This window comes from Phlebotomus papatasi, chromosome 3 (genome assembly GCF_024763615.1).
Source record: "Phlebotomus papatasi isolate M1 chromosome 3, Ppap_2.1, whole genome shotgun sequence".
NCBI classification, from domain to species: domain Eukaryota; kingdom Metazoa; phylum Arthropoda; class Insecta; order Diptera; family Psychodidae; genus Phlebotomus; species Phlebotomus papatasi.
The window spans coordinates 42,775,944-42,797,492 of record NC_077224.1 but is presented as its reverse complement, the minus strand read 5'-3'; the positions used below and the strand labels follow the sequence as shown (position 1 = coordinate 42,797,492).

The 21,549-nt window shown below is 34.7% G+C and overlaps 4 protein-coding genes across 5 annotated transcripts in view; 1 reads left to right on the top strand and 3 right to left on the bottom strand.

Moving 5' to 3' along the window:
• Positions 1 to 7,846, bottom strand: part of LOC129805742 (protein phosphatase PTC7 homolog) — a 28,132-nt gene extending 20,286 nt beyond the window's left edge. Inside the window, exon 1 of the mRNA XM_055853864.1 lies at positions 7,114 to 7,846. Within this exon, the coding sequence (XP_055709839.1) occupies positions 7,114 to 7,324 (211 nt within the window). The 5' untranslated portion in view covers positions 7,325 to 7,846. The remainder of the gene's footprint in view (positions 1 to 7,113) is intronic.
• Positions 7,847 to 7,891: 45 nt separating this feature from the next.
• On the bottom strand, positions 7,892 to 8,993 carry LOC129805744 (INO80 complex subunit E). 2 transcript variants are annotated; one of them, XM_055853867.1, is made up of 5 exons: positions 8,704 to 8,993; positions 8,467 to 8,648; positions 8,299 to 8,404; positions 8,078 to 8,238; positions 7,892 to 8,010 (listed from the first exon to the last, which is right to left on the bottom strand). In XM_055853867.1, exons 1-5 carry the CDS (start codon positions 8,884 to 8,886, stop codon positions 7,953 to 7,955), a joined length of 690 nt encoding a protein of 229 aa, XP_055709842.1. In that variant the 5' UTR covers positions 8,887 to 8,993; the 3' UTR covers positions 7,892 to 7,952. The 2 variants fall into 2 exon arrangements, with proteins under 2 accessions (XP_055709842.1, XP_055709841.1); XM_055853866.1 differs by having other exon boundaries at positions 8,078 to 8,404.
• A 5,664-nt stretch (positions 8,994 to 14,657) lies between these two features.
• On the top strand, positions 14,658 to 16,324 carry LOC129805741 (lipid droplet-associated hydrolase). The gene is made up of 2 exons (XM_055853863.1): positions 14,658 to 15,141; positions 15,210 to 16,324. The coding sequence occupies exons 1-2, from the start codon at positions 14,791 to 14,793 to the stop codon at positions 15,849 to 15,851; spliced, it is 993 nt and encodes a 330-aa protein (XP_055709838.1). The 5' UTR covers positions 14,658 to 14,790; the 3' UTR covers positions 15,852 to 16,324.
• A 4,514-nt stretch (positions 16,325 to 20,838) lies between these two features.
• On the bottom strand, positions 20,839 to 21,545 carry LOC129805740 (transcription elongation factor SPT4). The gene is made up of 4 exons (XM_055853861.1): positions 21,387 to 21,545; positions 21,218 to 21,324; positions 21,105 to 21,160; positions 20,839 to 21,042 (listed from the first exon to the last, which is right to left on the bottom strand). Exons 1-4 carry the CDS (start codon positions 21,453 to 21,455, stop codon positions 20,924 to 20,926), a joined length of 351 nt encoding a protein of 116 aa, XP_055709836.1. The 5' UTR covers positions 21,456 to 21,545; the 3' UTR covers positions 20,839 to 20,923.
• Between the last annotated feature and the right edge of the window lie 4 nt (positions 21,546 to 21,549).

Here is a 21,549-nt window from a genome sequence, read left to right as displayed (position 1 = left end):
AAAAAACCGTTAGGAATTTCAAAAAAAAAGTTGTGCATATTCAGAGAGAGAACTGTCAAAAAAAAAGTACCCAAACTGTGCATATAGAGACAGCACTGTAAACAAAAAAATATGTTTTTGGAGGGGAAGGAGATTGAGGTGGAAAAAATGAAAAAAGCCGTTCTAGATAATGGCGACTTATACAGGAGGGTCGTTAAATACCGGAAGTTGATATCTCTTACCGTTTGGCCTCTAGCCATGTTACAAAACTGAAAAATTGAAAAAAGTGGATTGTATGACTGCTCTCTCTAAGTTTGAGCAGTGTAAAAACTGACATATTTTGACATTCGAGGCACTTCGAAATTCGAAAAGGAATTACTTCAACCACCACGCGGACAAAACGAGAACTAAAAAAATCGTTTTCTTCGAACTTTCGACTTTTTCAGGAAATTTAAGGCATAAAAATAGTTATTAATATAATATAATATTATAATAGGTCAAATTAATCACCAACATATATTGAAAAAAATGAGTTGTTCGAAGCTTAAGTCGTCCAAAGGTAGCGCGTATTCCCCTACTTTATTTTTATATAAATTTGCGTATAACTCAAAAACTTAACACTATTCATGTCATTGATTTATCTAGCTTGAGTCAGTTTATGTAAATTTCCACCATTTAACCATTTCCTTTGGGTAAGCTCTTCAGCTTTAGCCTAACACTTTTATCTCTATTACTTTCTCTTTTGGTTTATAAACCAACTAAACCATTACAATCACCAAAGTAAATCAATAAGGAATGAAGATTTTATCAGTGGTCTTATTTTTTTCTTATCAGCAAAAAAAAACTAAATGGGTTAGTCGATTGGAAATCACCTTTTTCTCATTGCCCATTATATATATAGCAGAGGAAAAAAATACCATGTTTATATATTTTCATTAAAGACGTCAAATCCACTCTCCCATGGGATTTATTGCGCTTTTTTACTACTTCTCCTTATCACTTTGTCTTGTTTATTTTCCATACCACTTCAATGATTAGACCCTCATCTATTGCTCGTGTGTAAGCGATATTAGCACAAAGTTTTTGTAATTTCTAAAGATTCAACCCGTCAATTTGCCATTAAGTGATGGAGAGTAAATAGAAAATTACAGGCATAACATCCTCCGATAGTATTAATATTATTAGACACACAACAAAAATTCTTCTCTCTCTCTCTCTGATGAATTTGACAATGAAAACAAAATCGCTCTAGTATAATAATATATTAGTGTTAATCATGTGATTTGTCTTAATTTAAGGAAATTCTTAAATATCTTTCCTCCTTCAATTATCTCACATGAGGTATCCAAAAATACGTTCGACGAGAACATTTGAAAATTTGCCAAAAATCTCTTTTTGCTCATTCTGTAAATTTTCTTTTAGGCATCTATTTTGAAGATAATCTTCTCTTCTCTCTCTTTCGATCTCTCAGAAACTCAATGAGATCACAAGACTTTGTATGACAATAAGAGACTATTTTCACTTATTAATTTGTTTGTGACACAATAAAAAATCACCTAAATTGAAATAAACAGAAGAAACCCAACTTTCATTCAATCTTCTGACAAATTTAACTTTATTTTCTATTTTTTTTCTTAATTTAGTCCACTATTAAAATGTAATTTAAATGCATTCACGTGATATATCTTTGGCAGTTTATACTTCTCTCGACCAATACTCACACAAAACGGTTCAACTTCGAGCTTCTCGCATTGAAATGCGTCTCAGAAAATGCCAAATTGAGATTATGTTGAATTCGTTAAACTGGACTTTGGAGCTATACGCATACAAAAAAAATGTGCTAATCGTGAGTCAAAAAGGTGTGCAGCCACATTAAACCACAAAAAAAAACCATAACTAAATACTCAATCTCAATCTCTGATTTTATCTAAATACAAAAAAAAATCAGCCAAGGGGTTTATTGACTGATTTTCTTGAGTAATCTTGCGCGTGATTTCGATGACATCAGACAAAATTGCAGAATTAATTAAGCTTGACCCTCATTTTTGCTTTGAAAATCACATGCACTCACGAGTCTTTTTTTTTCTTCTTCATTTAAAAATAACTCATTCTTATTCATTCAGTAACACTGCACATATGGTTTAAGGCTCAATTGGATTTGATGAATGTGAAGTATTTTTCTCCCTGAGAGAGCAACCGCTTGCAACCACCAAAGATATACTCTGTGAGCCAAGGGTTTATATTTTGCCACATTATTACATAAAAATGCATCTTGAGAGAAAATGTCAACGAACTTTTGCAAGACCATATATTATTGATTTATTATACTTGTGCTATTTTTCTCCAAATGAAACCAATTGCAGTAGAAAAAAAAATGGGAGAGGTTCTCCTACTAAAAGCTCTCATTCCGATAAATGATTCACCGTGCACTTAATAACAGTGCATATATAATAACACTGTTCAGCAATAATTTTTGCATCAAGTTTCAAAATCGATTGCAACATGAAAACAAAGACAGTAGTGTGCATTTCTTAAAATAAGTACTGAAATTTTACTTTAGATATTTTTTAAAATGATTTTTAAAATAGAAAAACTTTTTGTTAATACAAAATTTTTAAATTTCATTTGAAGAGGTGGCAAAGCGTCCTAGGCTTTACGAAGTACAGTAGACTCTCACTCAATCGGCTCTTTTTCAATCGGGCGACAAATTTTGTTGACAATTTTCACGTTTAATTATGAAGCTAATTTGCTCAAATTTGCTGTAGTTCTTCCTATTTTATCGTGATTCTTTATAATTGAGCAGTTTTTGTGGAATTTACAAAGGCTTTGACGCTCAATTCTATCGCTAAACCGGATGACATTTCGCCCGATATTCCCGATTGAGAGAGAGTCTACTGTACTCAAACTCGTGAATTAGATGCTATACCCCAAAAATACTTTCGCATAATCTATTTACCGGTTGTCAATCGATTTAAACCGATTCATAAATCACTCAAAAGAGCCCCAAAATAGTTCTAAGAGTAATAGAATTGATTCTCGGGTGAAAGTTATGCCCTAGACACACTTATGACTTAAGCCGAGAGACGATTTAGTGGAAAATGATGGAAATGAAGTTTGGCCACTATGTCGAGTATAATTACACTAAGTCGTCTCTCGGCTAATCCTCAGGTCTGTCAAGGCCCTTACTTATCGGTTCATAACCGGTTCAGTACCGATTTAGAACCGCTTTTTAACCGATTTATAAAACACACAAAACAGTGCCCAAAATACTCCTCAGGAGCAATACAATTGATTTTCGAATAAAAATTAGTTATCGGTTATAAACAAATTTATTACCGATTCAGAACCGATTGGAACCGGTTCAGTTTTATAGGAAATTCCAAGACCTTTCCAACGAGCCCAAATATGACCCAAATTGCTTGATAAATGTGCTCTCTAGAGCTATTTTAACTTTTGACCTTGAAAAACCGTTATTAAGAATGATACAACAGTATTTTCATACATGGTCAATTGTCCGCATGTGCAATCTCTAAAACATAACCAAAAATGAAAAAAAATCGTACGACGCGTTTTCAAACTATCCCAAAAAAAAACTGGTGTGACATGATAACTTATTTTCGACAGTATCGACTGTCAATTCTGAAAAATTAAAATGATAGCTGTACTGTTACATTCTTTTGAAAGTTGATCAATAAATGGTCAAATAATTTTTAAAAATCCGTCATTCAGTAAATGTACAAGATACAGACTTATCGATACTATTGATTCGATAGTATCGAAAATTTATCATACCACCCCTGGTTTTGGTTGGAAAGGGGAGTGGTGGAAGGAAAATATGAGGCAAGTTAACAATCGTTAAGTCGACTTATGGGGGGAGGGTCCCCCGAAGATCCCAAGTTGCTATCTCTAACCGTTTGGCTTCTAGAGCTGGCGCCGACCGGACGAACAAAGGGACAAACAGCGTGACATTTCTCAGAAATCGTCTGTAACAAATTTGTTGAGAAAATTGGTCTCCGAGGGGTGGAAGGTGAAAATTTTGTGGGTGAAAAATTCGAGGGATTATACTGGTCTCTTCGTGGAGGTCGAATAATGTTGAAAAATTATGTAAATTATAAAATAATATCTATTCAGTATATTCAATTAAAGAATAATTTGTTGAAAAACTTGTTTTCATTAATTCGGCTTCACCGTTTTGACTAAGAAAATTTCATAAATTAATTTCATAAATTTCAAACTTTCTTCTTCAAGAAAGTCTTCCACAATCTGAAAGGTGTGGTAAACATAGAATTTTTTCCAAGAAATTATGACCAAACCCTTCAATTAAAGGCTTGGAAATTGGAAATTGAGAACAGTTTCCAGTGTCACGGGAGAGGGCTACTCATAAGGGTAAAAAAATGTCATATGATTACCATCCCTAAACCAACTAGAGGATTATCTCATCTCACGGTTTTTGTTTCCTAAATGATGAAAATCGCGGTTCTACGAATCTTTTTTTTTTTTTTGGTATAATTCTAGGCATTTCGATGATAAGTGTACAACTTTTTCAATTCTCCGTTGCTTGCATGTGGGATGATCTCATATTCTCTTGGTTTTCGCTATTTTCTTAGGTATTTTGTGTAAAAATAACATTCAAATTAGTTAAACCGAGTGATTTTTCAACATATAGCGATTAAAAACTAGTGAAGGCAGTCTGAGAAATGGTTAAAATCTGTAAAGACCAAACATAACCAAACTTTTAAGTACAAAATGTGTAGTTCAGAGCAAGATTGAGCTATTTTAATAGAAATTTGATTTAAGATAGACTACTTTTACTTTGAATACCTCAAATAAGCTCCAATGTTTTATTAAAAGAAAAGGGCCAAAATTTAATAAATGGTGCATCAAAATGGCTAAAACTTGATTTTGCGATCTTTTTAGAAGTAAGTCAACAGTTTTCTTGGTCCAAATTATTTTTTGCACAGTTTAAACGCAAACAAAACACAATACTAACTCCTTGATAGCTAGGTCCCGGATGGATTTTTCTGTAAGAATGGAGTCTCAGTTGTGTGAAGTTTAAATGATAAAAAAGCGTTTGATTTATCTGAGAAAATTTTTAAAAGATTTTCACAAAAAAAAACTAGTGATTTTTTGTAGTTTTGAAGAACTCGTAATACGTCAATAACTTCCGGATAGGAAACACCCGGACGGTTTTTTTCTACCAAACTGAGGTAAAGTTCCACAGTTAATCGTGATTAAATATTAGAAAAGTAAGTCTCGAGATAAACTGATGGCGTTTGTACAGTAGAGAAATTTCTGTCCATATTGAAGCAAATTCCTTAGGGCCTTGACAGACCTGAGGATTAGCCGAGAGACGACTTAGCGTAATTATATTAGAAATAATGGTCAAAATACATTTGCATCATTTTCCAATAAGTCGCCTGCGTCTCTCGGCTTAAGTCGTAAGTGTGTCTAGGGTATTACGCTTGTGTATGAGAAACTCTTCAATATGGACATAAATTTCTCTTGTGTGTAGAGGCCATAATGGCTTCTACACACTAAATAATGTTATGTCCATATTGAGGCTAATTCCCTGCACTCGTGTAGGAAAAACTCTTTAATAAGGACATAAATTTGTCTGGTGTGTAGAGGCCATAAAGGAGGAATTATTATTAGGAGCAATTTTCATCAAAAATTCCTTTTTTGAATGAAATTGCCTACAGTGCTGTAGTTGAAAACGTACGAATTGTAAAAAAAAGAATTTTTTTATGAAAATTTCTCCCAATGTGTAAGTGGCCTTAAAATCCTATATTGAAAATAGGTGGGATTATGAAGAAATCGCACCTAAAATTCAGAAAATAAGGAAAAAAAACTAAAACTAAAACATATAGCATTATAAACGAATAAGAACTACAAAAATAAATGTTATAAAATCCGCACTCGTCACCTGGTATCTTTCTGATTCTGCGATATAAACTGTGATATAAAAGTTTACAACACATTTTATCTTGTGTCAGTAAAAATTTCACAGTGCTCTACTCACCTAATTTCTTATCATGAATTTGTATTCTCTGAATTGTATTTCTAACTCAATATTTTTTTTGGGGTAAAAATTTCAGAAAACAAACCAAAAAGATTGTTTATATTTTATGAGCTATATTTAAGTCTATGTGTTAAAATGTAGCAAGGGATAACTCTATAGAAAATCAAATCATTTAGCCGAGGATTAATTTCGAGAATCACTCTAGAAATCGTTTCAAAAAATATGGAATTTCGTAAGTTCAAAGAAGGGAAAGTGTCTCGGATTAATACAAAATGGAGTGTTGTACGAGATAATTAGTTTTGGCTAAGCTAAATTTTCGATTACCCAGGCAATCGGCAAACGAAATAGACAGTAACCAGTTGAAACTGGTTACGTCTTCAAAAATTTGACATCTGTAGGGGAATTCTGTAATTTTCGTGGCATTGTCACGCATGAGTTCGAAACCTGACAATGCCAATTAACCTTTTTTGTATATCACATATTTTCGAAAATGCAATTCATTGATTTTTTTAATGAAATGATTTTACTTAGTGATATTATGCAAATACAGTCTCTCTTGGTTGATGTTTAACAACATTCATTGTCATTTTAATAGCCAGAAATCTCAAATATGTGACTTCTGATAATGTCACGTGAGCTGAAATGACAATGTCACGGCTACAGAATCACATTTTCGAAAAAGCTCTCCTGAGATTCAAACCCAATTTGTCATATGGCATTGCCAGAACTTTACAGAATTCCCCTCCTGATTCCCTTTTTGATCCTGTACGTCAACTTCTTTTATTATGAGATACCTCTGATATTTGAGGGCATTGATTTTTGAGTTGGTAAACCCCCTTGAAGCAATAATATTGGAAAGATAAGTAGCCTTAATGCGTCTATCATGATTTTCGCAGTTTTCAGAAGTGAGAGTTTGTGTTTTGGAATATTTGCGATCAATTCTGGAGATGAATCTTTGATCTTCCAGCCAAGACAAATGCGCGATCGACCCTTCAAAGTCATCCATGAAGGACGCCTGTCAAATGTTTCCGGAAGGGTCTCTGGGGTTCATTTGTGCGACGTAGAAAGGCAAAAGCAGGATCTAATTGGGCAATTTAGATGGCAAGAGTACTCACCTATCACGTCGGCGACACTGGTCCTGGCCGTAAACCAGGCATCCTCGCCGAATTTGCCTAATTTGTATTTGGAGCGGAGGAAATCTTTGGGGAATCCACAGACAACTGACACAAAGTGAGGCTTTGGTTTGTTGTTGGGCTCAATGAGGGTGGAAAAGCCACTCCTCAGTGCTCGTGTCACGAATCTCGTGGTCCAGCACAGTGATTGCATAGTCACTCTGGGCAGAAATCACCGAGCCAGGCACACACTTCTCTATTCCTCCAAAATCAAAAGAAACCAAGATGGTGGGACTTTCTTCTTTCAGAGCACTTTTTCTATGCTCCTCACTTTTCACGGTTAATAATCGATGGAGCACTCATTTCTCAAATTGGCACTTGATCTCGAGATGCTCGAGTTTTCGGTTACATCACAATGGGGAACTCTTCTGAGGTGCTACTGTGAGAAAATCAGGAAGAAAATTGAAATGAACTTGCACGCTACTGGAAAGCAAAAACCACACTGAAACTTTGCACCAATTGACAGCTTTTACAAAAGTTAAATGTCACTATGGATACACTGTAAATTTTCTCGAATTGGTAGGTTTTTCTTCATTTTCCACATTTATGCAAGGAAAATTCACTAATTATGAATAAATATTGGATTATAAACCCACTATGAGTTACCTTCAGCTTAAGAAAGCTATTTCTTCGTCAGAAATAACGAAACACATTCTCTTTTTGCTTTTTTCCGTGTACTACGCATATGCAATTTCCTCAGACAAGTCCAAATTCCTCCCCAGACATTTCCTACCGACATGAAAAAGTTGATTTTATTCCAAATAAATAGCATAATTTGTACTTTAATCGATATCGCCAATATTGCTGGGAGATGTCTCAATGCCACATTCATTAGATTCACTGAAAAAGATAAGAAAAAAACATCTAAAAACCAATAAAATAAAAATTGAGGTTATGTTAAAGAAACCTGTCAAGGGAAGGTTCATTGCTAAACATTTCATGGGGAACTGTCGGCGGAGCCCTTTCCGGAAGCAATTCCATCAGTGAATGCCTCGATTGCAGATGCCGTTCTATCTCTTCAGCAGTCATATGTCCATCCGAAGGGAGATTAGGAGCCGATCCGGTAATCTGGAAAAATACCTTCACCGTAAAAAGCAATCTTATTGCTTCACTTAATGATTTTCTCACATGAACTTGGGGCTTTTTGACCACTGCTTTCTTCCTCTTTGGCTGAACATTGGAATTTCTTGACTGTATAGAGTTTGTTCCGCTGCTAATTCCATCAAGTTTCTTCCTACAAAAAAAAAATAATAATAAAATCAAAGATTCCCTTTTTGAAAACAGAAAATCCCTCACCTCTTCACTTGGTCAGATCTTGTGCCTTCGTCATCGGATGTTTCAGTCTCTTCACTTTCTGAAGATGTCAATTCTGGCTTCTCGTATTGCAAGAGTTTGTCCAGAAGGAAGGATTTATCCCTAGAAGCTTTGAGATAACGTCTCTGTGTGATTCTCAGGGAATCCTGCAGAAACTCATTTTCCTGCAAAGAAATCCAGTGAAATTCCGGTAACCCAGATTGCAATTGAGATACTCACATAGATGAGAAACTTGAATTTCTTCTTGAGGATCTGATACTGAGCCTTAAAGTCCACTGCCTGATGCTGATTGACGCTCTCCTCGTCGCTGGAGCCCTCCTCAATGTCATTGACGTCATTTTCGTTCTGCTCCATTGTGGCTTGCTGATTAGCCATCGTCCGACAATACCAGCCGTCCAACATTATTTAGGTCTTTCCAATTATAGATTAAATTTGTGATCCAAATTACATAAAAAGATTTAGGAAAGCTTTTGTAAACAAACTTTGACAGTTACTATCTACAGTTAAGCCTTGTTAGCTTGCAATGATTATGATTCTTTGGTGAGATCTTAACACTTTAAAACCCAAAGTGGCATTTTATTCCAATTTTAAGTTTAGATTTAAAGGTTCATGGTAGGAATTCTATTCAATATTATGCTAAAGTGATAACATGAATGCATAGAGAATTTAATTAGCTTTCGTTTAGTGGGAAAAAAATGTTCATAACTTTTCTATTATTTAAAAAAATAGTGGAAAAAACAAAAAATGGGCGTAGAATACCAAATTGGCGTAAAATGCCGCGACTTTCTATGGAGTTGGCATTAGAAATGGACATTTGAATGGCTTATACTACATAACCTAAAAAATGTTAACATTTATTGAGCTTTGTCATGATTCAAAAAAATAGAGAAAAAATATTCGAAAATGTTAAAATAATGATTAAAAATTAATTAATATAAGTCCTAGAATTATTGTAAAGTGGTACTGAAGAGAAAAATAAGGTGAAAATTCACTATATGCCTTGTTTTTCTTTTTCGAATTTCCGTTGGAATTTCACATATAATTTTCTTTAAAAAAAGCGCAAACTATATATGAGATTTTGAAAATTGTAATGGAAAATATATTGATATGAGTCCTAAAATTCTTTCCAAATTGCTAGGAAAAATGAAATGCAATGGAAATTAGCTTTTTGCTAAGAAAATCTGTAAAAATTCACCTGAACATTTTTTGTCAATTTTCAGAAAATTTATATAAAAATGACAAGAAAATGGGAAAATATTTATTGAAAAATGAATTTATGAGTCCTAGAACTCGACGGCTCAATTCCATACTATTCTAAGTCGACTTAGAATTATATTACTCCGAGAGATATGTTGTTCCTGGGACCGAGTTCTACAACTGGTGAAAATTTGGTGGTCATCCGGCGTTCGGGTAACGAGATCTTCAATGTTTTCGAAAAAAATTTACACGGACAGCTTAGGAAATCGTCAACTTCGAATGGCTCTCCTGAAATGTTGTCATTCTGAGATAGAATAGTATGGAATGGAACCTTCGAACTGCTGTAGAAGTCTTATGGCCTTTACACACTAGTATAAATTTCTTTAAAAAATGTCTTTTTAAAGAAAATTTCCCCTATCCTTATAGGCAGAAACGTCAGAATTTAAAAAAAAGGCAATTTTTGACGAAAATTGCTTGTAGTGTGTAGACACCATTACGGAACGAAAAACTATTGAAAAAACGCTCTTTTGTTGAGAATATTAGTTCTGGTATTTTATGCCAGTTTCGTATTTTACGTAATTTTTTGGCTCGTGTTTTAAAGTGTTAAAAAAATGGCATTGAATAAATGAGCAGTAAAAAGTTAAAATTGAGCAGTTAACAAAAAAAAATTGAAACAGTGATATTATCGTCCAAATTTTGGCAAAGGGAAAATAAAGGGCTTTTCACTCTATATGTAACTATTTTAAATGTTAAATATATAAATTAGGCCCATTTTTGTAAAGATTTAAGTTTTTTACTGACTATAATTAGATATTTTACTGCTCATTTTTAATTTTTTACTTCCCATTTAGAATTTTTTACTGCTCGTATGTTTTTTGCCAATAAAAAAATCCACTCAAGCTCTTTCTATGAATAAATTCTCCAAAAATGCAGTATATTTTTTGATATTGTGATTCCATACCATTTTAAGATCTGAACATAAATTCTCTATGGTTTACATAGAGTTAAATTTGTTGTTAAAAAAAATGTAAGTAAAATTTAATAATACTAAGCGAATAAGCAAATTTGAAAAGTAGTGAAATATTATTTGCAAAGGAAAAATTAAGAGGTTATGAACCATTTTCAAATTTTTACTTACCAAAATGGACTTATTGAATTTTTTATTTACCAAATTTGCTAATTTACTTATAAAAAAATGTTTTACCCATTATCTTTTTGAAGAACTACATCATATTCTTTTGTGGTAAACCAACTGGAGGGGGGTTCACCTTGTTGTCTCCGGATCCAGTAGTGAAACACAACTCACTTTTTTTTAGAGCTGTTTTATTTAAGGAAGAATACACTGCCCAATGACATGGGCCACGTTTACACAGTGACTGACCCCTTCCTTAGATTCAACTACCCTTTTTATATCAAAATTCTCCACTCACCCCCTATTTTCTCGACATTATTTCCCGTGAGAAGGTGTCCAATTAGTGATTCAGGACAACCCTTTAGATAGCGATCGTCTGGAGACGATCGCTCGGTGCATGTCCAACTTTCCACCTTCATTATCTCTAGAGTTTTTTCCCATACCTTATATATCCTTAAGAAAGAGGTTGCTTAATTAGGATGACCAAGGACCTCACACGTTGTCGATCTCTATTTCTTTTTCAGGATTTTATTGCTCTTCTTGGCGCGAGCTCTAATTTAACGACCGTCTCGAAGAGAAAGTAATCTTAAGAACTTGTCACCATAGATCACCTATTTTACGAGCTCTTCAGGAATAGAGGGTGCCTTTGTCTGCCTAATAAGCCAACAAATGCACCCCTTTTTTTCTTCTTGGTCCTCATATCTTGCCCATCGTGATTTTATGACCTTTTTGAGATCACCTGCCTTTTCTCTAATGAGCGTGATGTGTTTATTACCCTGAAGGGGTACTAATGAATTCAAGGGGTTATTTTATCTCTGGGCTACAAATTCCTTGAGGACCAATTTCCCAGAGAACTTTCTCATGATACTGAACATGATCTATCATGTCTCTTCTTGAACGAGCGTGCATGATCTCGCGTAAATACGGGACAATGGTTGTGATGCAGAAATGAGTCACAACACTTTCATTATTGTAAGACGAATCGATTTCGCGGCTAAAGTCCCTGCCGTTATTATAAATTACCAGACTTTTTGGCTGGGAACGCCAAGTGGTGCGAAGAACCGTTGAAACTGAATAAACGGCAAAATAAGTTTGTTCAGGTAGTGTTTTGACCATTGACGTACAAGTTTCACTTAACGTTCATTCGATTTCAAACGGTTCTTGCACACTTTTGGATACACCAAGTGCTTTGTACCAAGGGTTAGTCTTCTGACTGGAAGGTGAAGAGTTTGCATCTCTAAGCCTCATCTTTAAGTGTGCATCTTTATGCCTTCCGATGGTATAACAATAACAACTGTTCTGCTGTGAGCCGCCAGTCAGTTGATCCTGAGCTACAAGTACGTCAACACACCCTTAACAAGAGAAATCTTGTCGGGCTACCACACCACCACCAGTTGTGCTACTATGTCCGATTTCCAAGTCCTCGGTTATTTTGATCTCACATTGTGAAATAAATTATCAGTAAATTAACAGTTTTCCACTTTATCCATATTTTATCTTTTATCTAATAAATTTGGATCCTTATACACAGCATTCCAGGAAGAACAACCCTACAGCATTAAAAGTTTCCTTACTGTCCTTGTCGTTTTTACGGTTATTATTATTAATCGTGTCGAGGCTTAAAATTAAGTTTGTTTTACCCAATAACGGGCCACGGCAATGGCAAGTGGACATGCTGACATCAAATCCCCTAATCCACATAAGGCAAGGGATAATGGACAAACACACAAGTGTTTGGGAGGATGGTTATTCCCGGTAATTTGGGTAAAATTTGGTACTCAGAACAGAACCTCCCAACATGTAAAAATGATGAAAATGAAAAATGTTGTATGAAAATTAATTTTTGTGGTTAATAGTGATTTTTATGACTCCATCCATGCTGCCTATTGGCCCGGATTGGAAATTTCTAGGAATTCAGGTGACCAATAGACATGAATATCCTGAGATTTTGGGGAAAAGATATCCTTTATTCGCTAAAAGCAACAATTGAAAAATAATTTATGCTTTTTAAAAATTAATCTTTTAAAAACAAAGACGCCCCAAATTCACTTGATTGTGATACAGTAGAGTTTCTCAAATATGAACATTTATGACGTTTCTCACTCCTCAAATTTAAACAGTATTTTCAAAAACGTAACGAAATTCATGTAAAATTCACTTTTTCTAAATTAAGGAAAATAACTTTAGAGATTGTTTTCAATTGAATTTATTGTGAAATAAATGGAATTTATTGAGGAAATTAATATAATATGATAATATTGAGGAAACACCAGAGAAAAATAGTTCTAATTCAGAGTCCATGCAAAATTTCTTTTAAATAACCTCATATTTTACATTTTGAATGCAATTTGAGGAGTTCAAATTTGAGGAACTCGACTGTACTTGTGAGATCTGAGATCCCCAAATTTGTGGTAATTGTAATTTGAAAGCTAATTCTGTAATTTTAATTGGTCTTGAGAAGGTAACCTTACCATTTTATGTATTTTGGGGAGCAGAAAAGAATCTTAAAAATGTAGTTTGAAAACTTGTCGAAAAGAACACTGTGATAAAATTTTCTTCTTCTTTTTCAGTGTCCCTCACTTTGCTGAATTACCTAATTTTCCCCCCAATTCTAAGATAAATCTTTAAGTCTTAAATCTTTAAATCGCCTTTTAAAGGTCGATTCGTATTCTCTGATAAAAATCTTGAATTTTAAAGTCTCAAATTTATTTAAACCTTTAAGACTGTAAATTTCGAATTCTACGCTAAAGTTTTACAGACTTAAAGATGTCAAACGTCTATAAATCGCCTTTAATTTAAAAGCTGCTCGTTAGGACCTTTCAAACCTTTAAGTCCAGTTTAATTTGAGATTGTCAATTGTTCAAGGGGTGTGTTTAATCAAAAAGGTGAGTTTAATTGATCACAAAGATGTATATTTTTCTGGAGAGTGATGTAGTTGATCATTTACATATGTTTTTGCGGTGTTCCTCTCGGGTGACCCCATAGAATTCAATTTTTTCGTGAGATTTGACCAAAGGGGATCATGTCTGTCACTTAATGCGTCCAGAGTATTTCTGTGTTCCAGGACAAAATTGACGAAGCACTCCTTTTGGCTGAGAAGTGTGTTCGGGCCCTTCTTTCTTTTCTTCGATCCAGATGAAGCTCCTGGAACCATAAATTTGCCTCGTCACTTATTGTTTGAATTACTTACAACTGGAAATTAATTGACCTGAATTGCTCATTTTTTTCCAGAAAAAAATCTGAAATTGGGAGATCTGTATGAGTATCTTCCTGTGCCTTCTGCTGAATGAGTTTGGTGTTTGGTGGAGCAACTGCCGATATTTCGGCGATAACTGAACTCTGCTTGATTTACTGCAGTGGAATTGCGACATTGAGGAGAGGAGGAACTGTGGAGATTGTTCTTTTAGTTGACAATAAATCGGAACTTTTATGCATCATTAAAAGTGGAACGTCTTGTTTTGGCTACTTGGATAATCAAATTTCTTTAGGGGCCCTATAGGCAATTTTATCCAAAATTCCTATAACATGGAATTCGAAATCTTTAGTGTCAAAGTTAAAGCTTTAACTTAAATTTTTAGGCTTCTTTATCTCAGAATTGGCGGGTTTGCCTAATAATTTATTATTATTAATAAATTAATAATAATTCATGCCTGAATCTCGAAGATCAGGAATTGCCATTGCATTTTTCAGTCTGTTGCTGATGCTTTACATTCGCCTCTTACTGCTTTACACAGCCTCTTTTGGGAATTTTTAATCAATTCATCTTCCAATTTTCAACTGAATGCAATATCTGTGAAAATTTGTATGAAGCGAAAATTGAGCAAACTGAGCAAATAAACATGCGTAGAGGGTGAGATTGAATGTCCAACCGGGTTCATTGTTTTTGTTGCATTTCTTTTTTGGTGCTGTCGACCTTTGTTCGGGGCCGCGTTCTCCAGAATTTTCATCTCTAATAAAATTCCTAAAATTGCAGAAAAATGCCTTTGGAGAGTGATGTGGACATTTTCAACGAGACCAATGGAATTTGGTCGTACGTGAAGCATTTCGGGTGTGTTTCGGAGAGTGGAAAACTCAAAGCTATGGTGTTTGTTATTCCTGGAAATCCAGGACAAAATGAGTTTTACTCTGAATTTGGCTTTCGGATCTATGATAGGCTCAAATACAGGTTCCCTGTGTATGTTATGGGACATCTTGGGCATGTGGATTACCCTCGGAATTGTGATAGATATAAAATTCCAAAGCATAGTAATTGTTTGTGCACCCGGAAACTTATTCCTCTGAAAGGGAATGAGTATTTGTACGATCTTAATGCCCAAGTGAAGCATAAGGTAAAGTCTAAAAAGCTCTCGACTGGGTCTAAGGATAAAAAATATCCTTTGTTCTTTTGAACTTTCAGATTCAATTGATCAATAAATATTTGGAAGAAGGCTTTCAGCTCATTCTTGTGGGCCACTCAATTGGATGCTGGATGATCCTTGAGTTGCTGAAGAATCCGGAAATAAGGAAGAAAACCCTGAAGTGCTACATGCTCTTTCCGACCATTGAGAGAATGGCGGAGAGTCCAAATGGGAAAAAGTTCTGCAGATTCACTCTTCCCTGTTACCCAATCCTCAGACTCCTGGTCAAACTCTTCAACTGGTCATCGAAAAAGACTCAAGACTCTCTCTTGGACACGTACATGGTGTGGTTTATGGACCATCTCTGTGAGATAGGACGCATCAACATGGGCAGGCAAATCAAAGCATTCTTAAACCCGGAGACACTTGATCGCAACATTGAGCTGGCTCGCGAAGAAATGGCTCGTGTCAGAGACTTGGACATCAATCTAATTGAGAAGAACAAGGACATTCTCAAATTCTTCTATGGCGCATCAGATGGATGGGCTCCTGCTAAATATTACGAAGAATTGTGTCAAAGAATTCCCGGAATCGACGCCGAAGTCGACAACACGGGCATTGATCATGCTTTTGTGATCAAATCATCCAACGAAATGGGCGATATCGTGGCTGATTGGATTGCAAAATTAGAACAAAAGTAATTTTTACCTTTTTCACAAACATTCCGCTGTTGAGGCTATAGTTTTATTTGAAGAATTTTGTAGAAAAAATATGATCGCTGATTTTATTTGAAAAATTCAAAAATGAGTACTAAAATACTCATCAATTTTAGTACAGAAGTGAGGTTATAAGATCACCCGGCTGCAAAACTATACCTTACTTGATAACATCGCTTATGAATATGTGTTTGATGTATTTCCATCACTGGATCATTAAAAAAAAAGAATCCGCCAAATTATAATGTCAAAATTCATATTATACAGTCTCTTATATTCATTTAGTTAATAGTCGCAGTCAGCAATTTGAGGTTATGCTGAACATAACCTGCAAAAAATAATTCAGTTTGAATGAAACTACCTACAAACATTTTCTTTTTCAATTAATATACATATACTTTTATATATTGTGTGCATTTAAATAAAGGACAAATAAAACGATTTTAAATACAATTCATAGCTATCATTCAATACTATTTTGCAATTGTTTAGGGATCTCGTGGATAAGTTGGTAAGTGATTAATATTTTCTGGCATTGTAATTTAGGCCCTTCCAGCATTTTGTCTTTTCATATTATAATTTTAATGGCGAGACACGCGTGATGACGTCTATAGAATTTTGGTTATTTCCTCGAGTTAGTTGTAAAAATGATGTAAAATTATGTTATCTATTGAATCTAAGAGGATATTTCTTTTGATTTGTTGCCCTGGGCCTTGGGATATGCTATTATCCACCTCATCAGACCCAGGACACGGAGCCCGATGCATCCTCTTCCTCGCTCCAACCAAGACTGACTCCCTTGCCACAAATTCTCTCCTCTCCGTTCCCTTCTAATGAGGGGAATTAACTCGTGAATTTTAAAAAATTATGACGTTACCACTTTATAGAAGAATTGACTTCTACAGATTAAATAAAAAGACGGATTTAATAGATAAATTTAGCAGATATCCAGAACAATATTGAGTTGTTATTAGGTACGTTAAAGCAAAGACGATTTATTTAGTAATTAGGACGAATTTTAATCAGTTTAAGGACAGAATAACATTGACAGTAAATTGTTCATCCTATTTCGTTACTTTACCCTAATGTGTATGCAAATCATAAAAAAATAAATAAAATCGAAAAAAATCGATGCATTTCAAAGTTTGTCGCCCGAATTTCTTTCTAATTCGGGTCCCATTTTGGACCTAAATGCCCGAATTTGAGAGAGTCTACTGTAGAAGCTTAATGCCTAATTACAGAAATCCCAATGGACATTATTATATTATTATAACTCAATTTTAAAGAGCTCCTATAATATACTGAAATTCTGAGACAAAATAATGTAAACGGTGTTATTCCAATGAAAAATGAACATTTTTTTTAACACTTTACTGTTCTCAAGTTCAATTAATCAATTTTACTGATGTTACATAGAATTGTTGTTAATTCAATAACCTCAAAATTTTGTGTTAGAAAACGCGAATTTAGATGTTGGGCCTTTTTCTCATTTTGCGAGCAACGCGAATGAAAGACATTTTTTCCGTCCATTTTCACATAACCTAAATATTCTTAGCAATATTTTGGAGGAATAAAATGGTAAAATAAAAGCAGTCTGCGGTCATATATAGGCATTCGCCAATAAGACCTAAGGTAGGGTGGGCAAAAAAAAAAAAAAAAAATGGTAAAATGTTAGAATTTCTCATCCGGAAACAAATATTTTATTACAAATTGTCCTAATTAAGAGACTAACTTTATTTTGATAATTTAGCTGAGATTCTTTACAATCTCAGCTTTTGTGGTCCTGGGAGAAATACGACCTCGTCAGATCGGGTCCCAATTTTGGATTAACACGTTTTGACACTCCATAGATCACGAAAGTCATGTGTGCTAAAAATCGATTTCCGTGGATGGCCGTCCCGTCCGGAGTACAAACGTCTCTAGAGAGAGAACGGAAAGAGATATCGACAAGCGGTTTTTAACAAAGGTTAAATGTCGATAGGTCGCTAGAAGTTGATGAGGTCTGGACCACCCCAACCCACCTTCCGCCATTTTGGAATACCCTCAAATTTTCATTTTTCAATTACTCAGTCACTATGGCATCGATGATCGATCGATCTCAAATATTATAATATTAAATTTTTTTGCGAACTTTAGTTCAATGTTAATTGTATTTGAGTACAGAGAAACGTATCAATCAGAGCAAATGATACTCAAATCATCCAGTTTTCTCGGGAATGGATAGGGAAAATTCCTGCCTCCACCCAGGATCGAAATGTAGACCTCTCGTTGACTACACGAGTGCTCTATTATGTTATAGCGGGGCATAAGAGCTTTAGTTTTAAAAGAAATTTAAGGCCCCGACACCCCTGACTGGAGCTAGAAGAAATCAAACATTTAATCTCCGGTTCTAATTGTCAGAATTTGAAAAATTTTGGTGTTTTGGAAAGCTCTCGTGGTATACTACAGCCTTTACGACACCTAAACTTCATCCCGAAAAATCGATTTTGGGTTAATCGATCTCGAATATTTCGAAAAGTAAACGATGCTTTTGCTTTAGTATGTTGTAGCTGAGGTCGAGACCTTTCCAACGGTGGGTCGCACTCCTCCCTCGATATTCCCTGATCCGAGCTATAATCAAAAATGTCTTGACCGGACTGCACTGTCGGTGTTCATGCAGCGATTTCCATGAAATTTTAGTATATTGTACCTAAGATCGAGATCTTTCTAACAGTGGGTAACGTCCGTTCCTACTCCACTTCACTGTACCCCGACCTGATCCTTGCTATTCCGAAATTGACCGGACTCTATCTCTATTTTGTTGACCTATTCCACTCAGACTTATTTAGAAATGACCTCTTGTTAGTCGAAATGGATAAAATTGTCTCGACGCGATTCTTTACCCACAAAATTCAACTCACAATCGAATTTTCATGCATTTCGAGTTGCGAGAACCCCGAGGTCACCTGTAAAGAATCTCAGCTACCATGAGTTTATCACTGGTTTTTCTAGGCTTGAAGTTTTCAATTAAATAAAAAAAGGTTTGCCTTTTTTATTTATACACCTCACTTTCCACTATTCTATAAATTTTGGTTTTGGGTAAGTCTAGAATTGAATTTAACCTAAAAAATCAGGCGATATTTTGAAACATGATATAATTGACAAATTTGAAAAATTGAGACATTTTAGCATGATTTTCGCGCTTTAACCCATTCCTTACCATGGTATTATACATCATACGCAAATTGAGTGATTTTAGAAAATTTATTTCTGGGCAATTTTTATCCAAATTGCTGTCGAGAATGGATTTTTAGTAACTTTAGTCATTCAATTACTTGGGAAAAATAGCCCAACAGAGATGGAAATACATTTTGTTGTTCTTTTCTCGCTTCGCGGAAGGTCATGCAAAACTTTTGCTCAAAATGGCGGACGGAAAATGCGTCATCCCGTCGAATTTCTTAAAATTGACCTCCACCCTCTATCCTGCTTTGAATTCTGATTGCTAATATGTTTTCTTAAATAGTTACTCTATCTAAGTCAATAGAGTTTGTAATGAATTAATGCACAGAATTTAAATTCAGTGACCGTTAAGACGTCTGTTTGACAGAGGCTCCCCGTGCCCCCATAAAAGGTAAAATTTTTTCTTTTTAAAAAAATCATCTATTAGTCTGTAGGAAACTAATTCCAAATTATGAACATCCTATCTCAAGTATTTCTAGTACATTGACTGAATGGGTTAAAACTAGAAATCTCACTCAAATGGGGAAAAAATATAACCTCCAAAACAATGACATTTATAAAGAAAATTTCAAATTGTTTTGTCTTTACAATTTTTAAAATATGAGAGAAAATAAGAATTATATGTAATTTATCGTTAAATAATAACAAAATGAAAGTATTGTAAGCATTTTTAGGTTAGAAACATTTGATCGCATTTTTTAGTAGGGGAAAGTCGTCTGCCTTTAAATGCAGCAGCCTTCAAATGTTGCGATTTTTTCGTTGTTCTCAAAAGCATAAATTATATTCTATTAACTATTAGGTAGCTATAAATCATCCTCACAAATCATCAAAAAATGGCGAGCCTAGCTCCTATTTCCTAGATGCTATATCAAAAAGAATGAAAATGAGCTCTAAACTGTAATTTTGATGTTCCACAAATCATGTGATTTTTCATAGTAAAAATCATTTTACAAATAAATCTTCCATTGTGACACATAGAAGGTTAATCAGGCTTAATATTTCTGTTAATACATTTTGGTTCAGATGACACAATTTTTGTGGGTGGCAAAAATTTGCAAATATCACCCTGCAGCAGCCTTTAAATGCTAATGTCGTGTGCCTTTAAATTCTATCTTTCCATACATCAAAACATGTGAAATCGAACTCCTACTTTTCTCTGACGAACGTCATACAAATACTTATAACCTGCTATCTTGCTCCGGCCGGGATGTTTCAAGTTGACAATTTTCAACTTCAATGGCTTTTTCTTCCAAATTTTCATGTGCAAAACAGTGCTTCAGAAAAATGTCAAGAAAAGTTATTGTTTAATGTCTTTTGACTGCAGTGATGATTTTAGTGAGTGCGTTAGGCTTCAATCTAATCATTTATAGCCCATTTAGTTTTATTGATTCAATATTCTCAGTGAAAAAAAAAACATTTAAAGGCAGCTGCCTCGCGTTTGAAGGCAGACTATACCAGCTGCCTTCATACAAATCGACATCACTTTTTTAATTTCCTCAGAAGAAAAAACTGAGGACTTGCGAGTGCTAAATGAGGTAATCATATACGCCGAATGAACAAGAGAATTTTTTGGTGTAGTAGAAAATAAAATCCATTTTGTGGATTCTTCAGAAAAAAATCTTAAATTTGGAACTCCATTTTTCGTTTGAAGGCAGACGACTTTCCCCTACTAGCGCCGCGCCGCGCTACATATCGCGTTCAGCCGCCGATTTTTTTTTGACTCAGCTCTGGATTTTCATGCATAAAAAATTACTTTTTTCATGTTTTTAAGTCCAAAAGACTTTATTTTTCTTTATCATTAGATAGAAAATAAACCGAGGAACGATAAGGAATGAGATTTACCGCTGACTGGTGTCCCTGGGCCGATATGTGAGGCCCTTCTGTTTCATCTCCCGTATAATGCCATTTGGTAGCCGTCCGGCCACGGAAATCGCATAAATTCCTTTAGTAAATCGATCTGAAAGAGTAATTTGACTTATTTCTCTGAATTCTAGACAGAAATTATCCAGGGGAACATACTTATTCTCTGCCATTTGCAGACCCAACTGTCTTCCGGACTTGTTACTGCGATCAGCCTGAAAAAGCAGATTGCATGGAAATGACCCATGATTTATTGAAATAAGTTTTCTTACCCATCAAAGTTGTTGCTAGTACAATCATAAATCATCTCTTTGTTATTTTTCATCCTCAAAAATTCTTCACAATTGTCGCATCCATCGTACTCGAATTGATCGAAGGTCTGCAAAGTATTTCAGTGCAATACAGAAAATTTAGGGACTCCTTAAGAAATCTAATACTTACCTTAACTAGAGAACACACCAAGCAAGCCCTCAATCCTCTCAGATCCTTTGGAATCGTGTCAAAAGACATTTTAAATAATATATTTTCTAAATTGAACGAGAAAACTTGCTGGTTTGTTTACAATTTTTAGGCTGCGTATCTATAAACACGTCAATTTTCGATA

What these genes read in the sequence shown, in the direction of transcription:
- LOC129805744 (XM_055853866.1), bottom strand. Translation starts at nt 8,886, where the DNA reads ATGTTGGACGGCTGGTATTGTCGGACGATGGCTAATCAGCAAGCCACA. An exon ending in AATTCAAGTTTCTCATCTAT is followed by an intron (nt 8,649 to 8,703) that starts GTGAGTATCTCA and finishes ATTTCTTTGCAG; the next exon opens with GAAAATGAGTTTCTGCAGGA. An exon ending in AATGAACCTTCCCTTGACAG is followed by an intron (nt 8,011 to 8,077) that starts GTTTCTTTAACA and finishes TATCTTTTTCAG; the next exon opens with TGAATCTAATGAATGTGGCA.
- LOC129805741 (XM_055853863.1), top strand. Translation starts at nt 14,791, where the DNA reads ATGCCTTTGGAGAGTGATGTGGACATTTTCAACGAGACCAATGGAATT. An exon ending in ATGCCCAAGTGAAGCATAAG is followed by an intron (nt 15,142 to 15,209) that starts GTAAAGTCTAAA and finishes TTGAACTTTCAG; the next exon opens with ATTCAATTGATCAATAAATA.
- LOC129805740 (XM_055853861.1), bottom strand. Translation starts at nt 21,455, where the DNA reads ATGTCTTTTGACACGATTCCAAAGGATCTGAGAGGATTGAGGGCTTGC. An exon ending in TGGTGTGTTCTCTAGTTAAG is followed by an intron (nt 21,325 to 21,386) that starts GTAAGTATTAGA and finishes AATACTTTGCAG; the next exon opens with ACCTTCGATCAATTCGAGTA. An exon ending in CTGCAAATGGCAGAGAATAA is followed by an intron (nt 21,043 to 21,104) that starts GTATGTTCCCCT and finishes TTACTCTTTCAG; the next exon opens with ATCGATTTACTAAAGGAATT.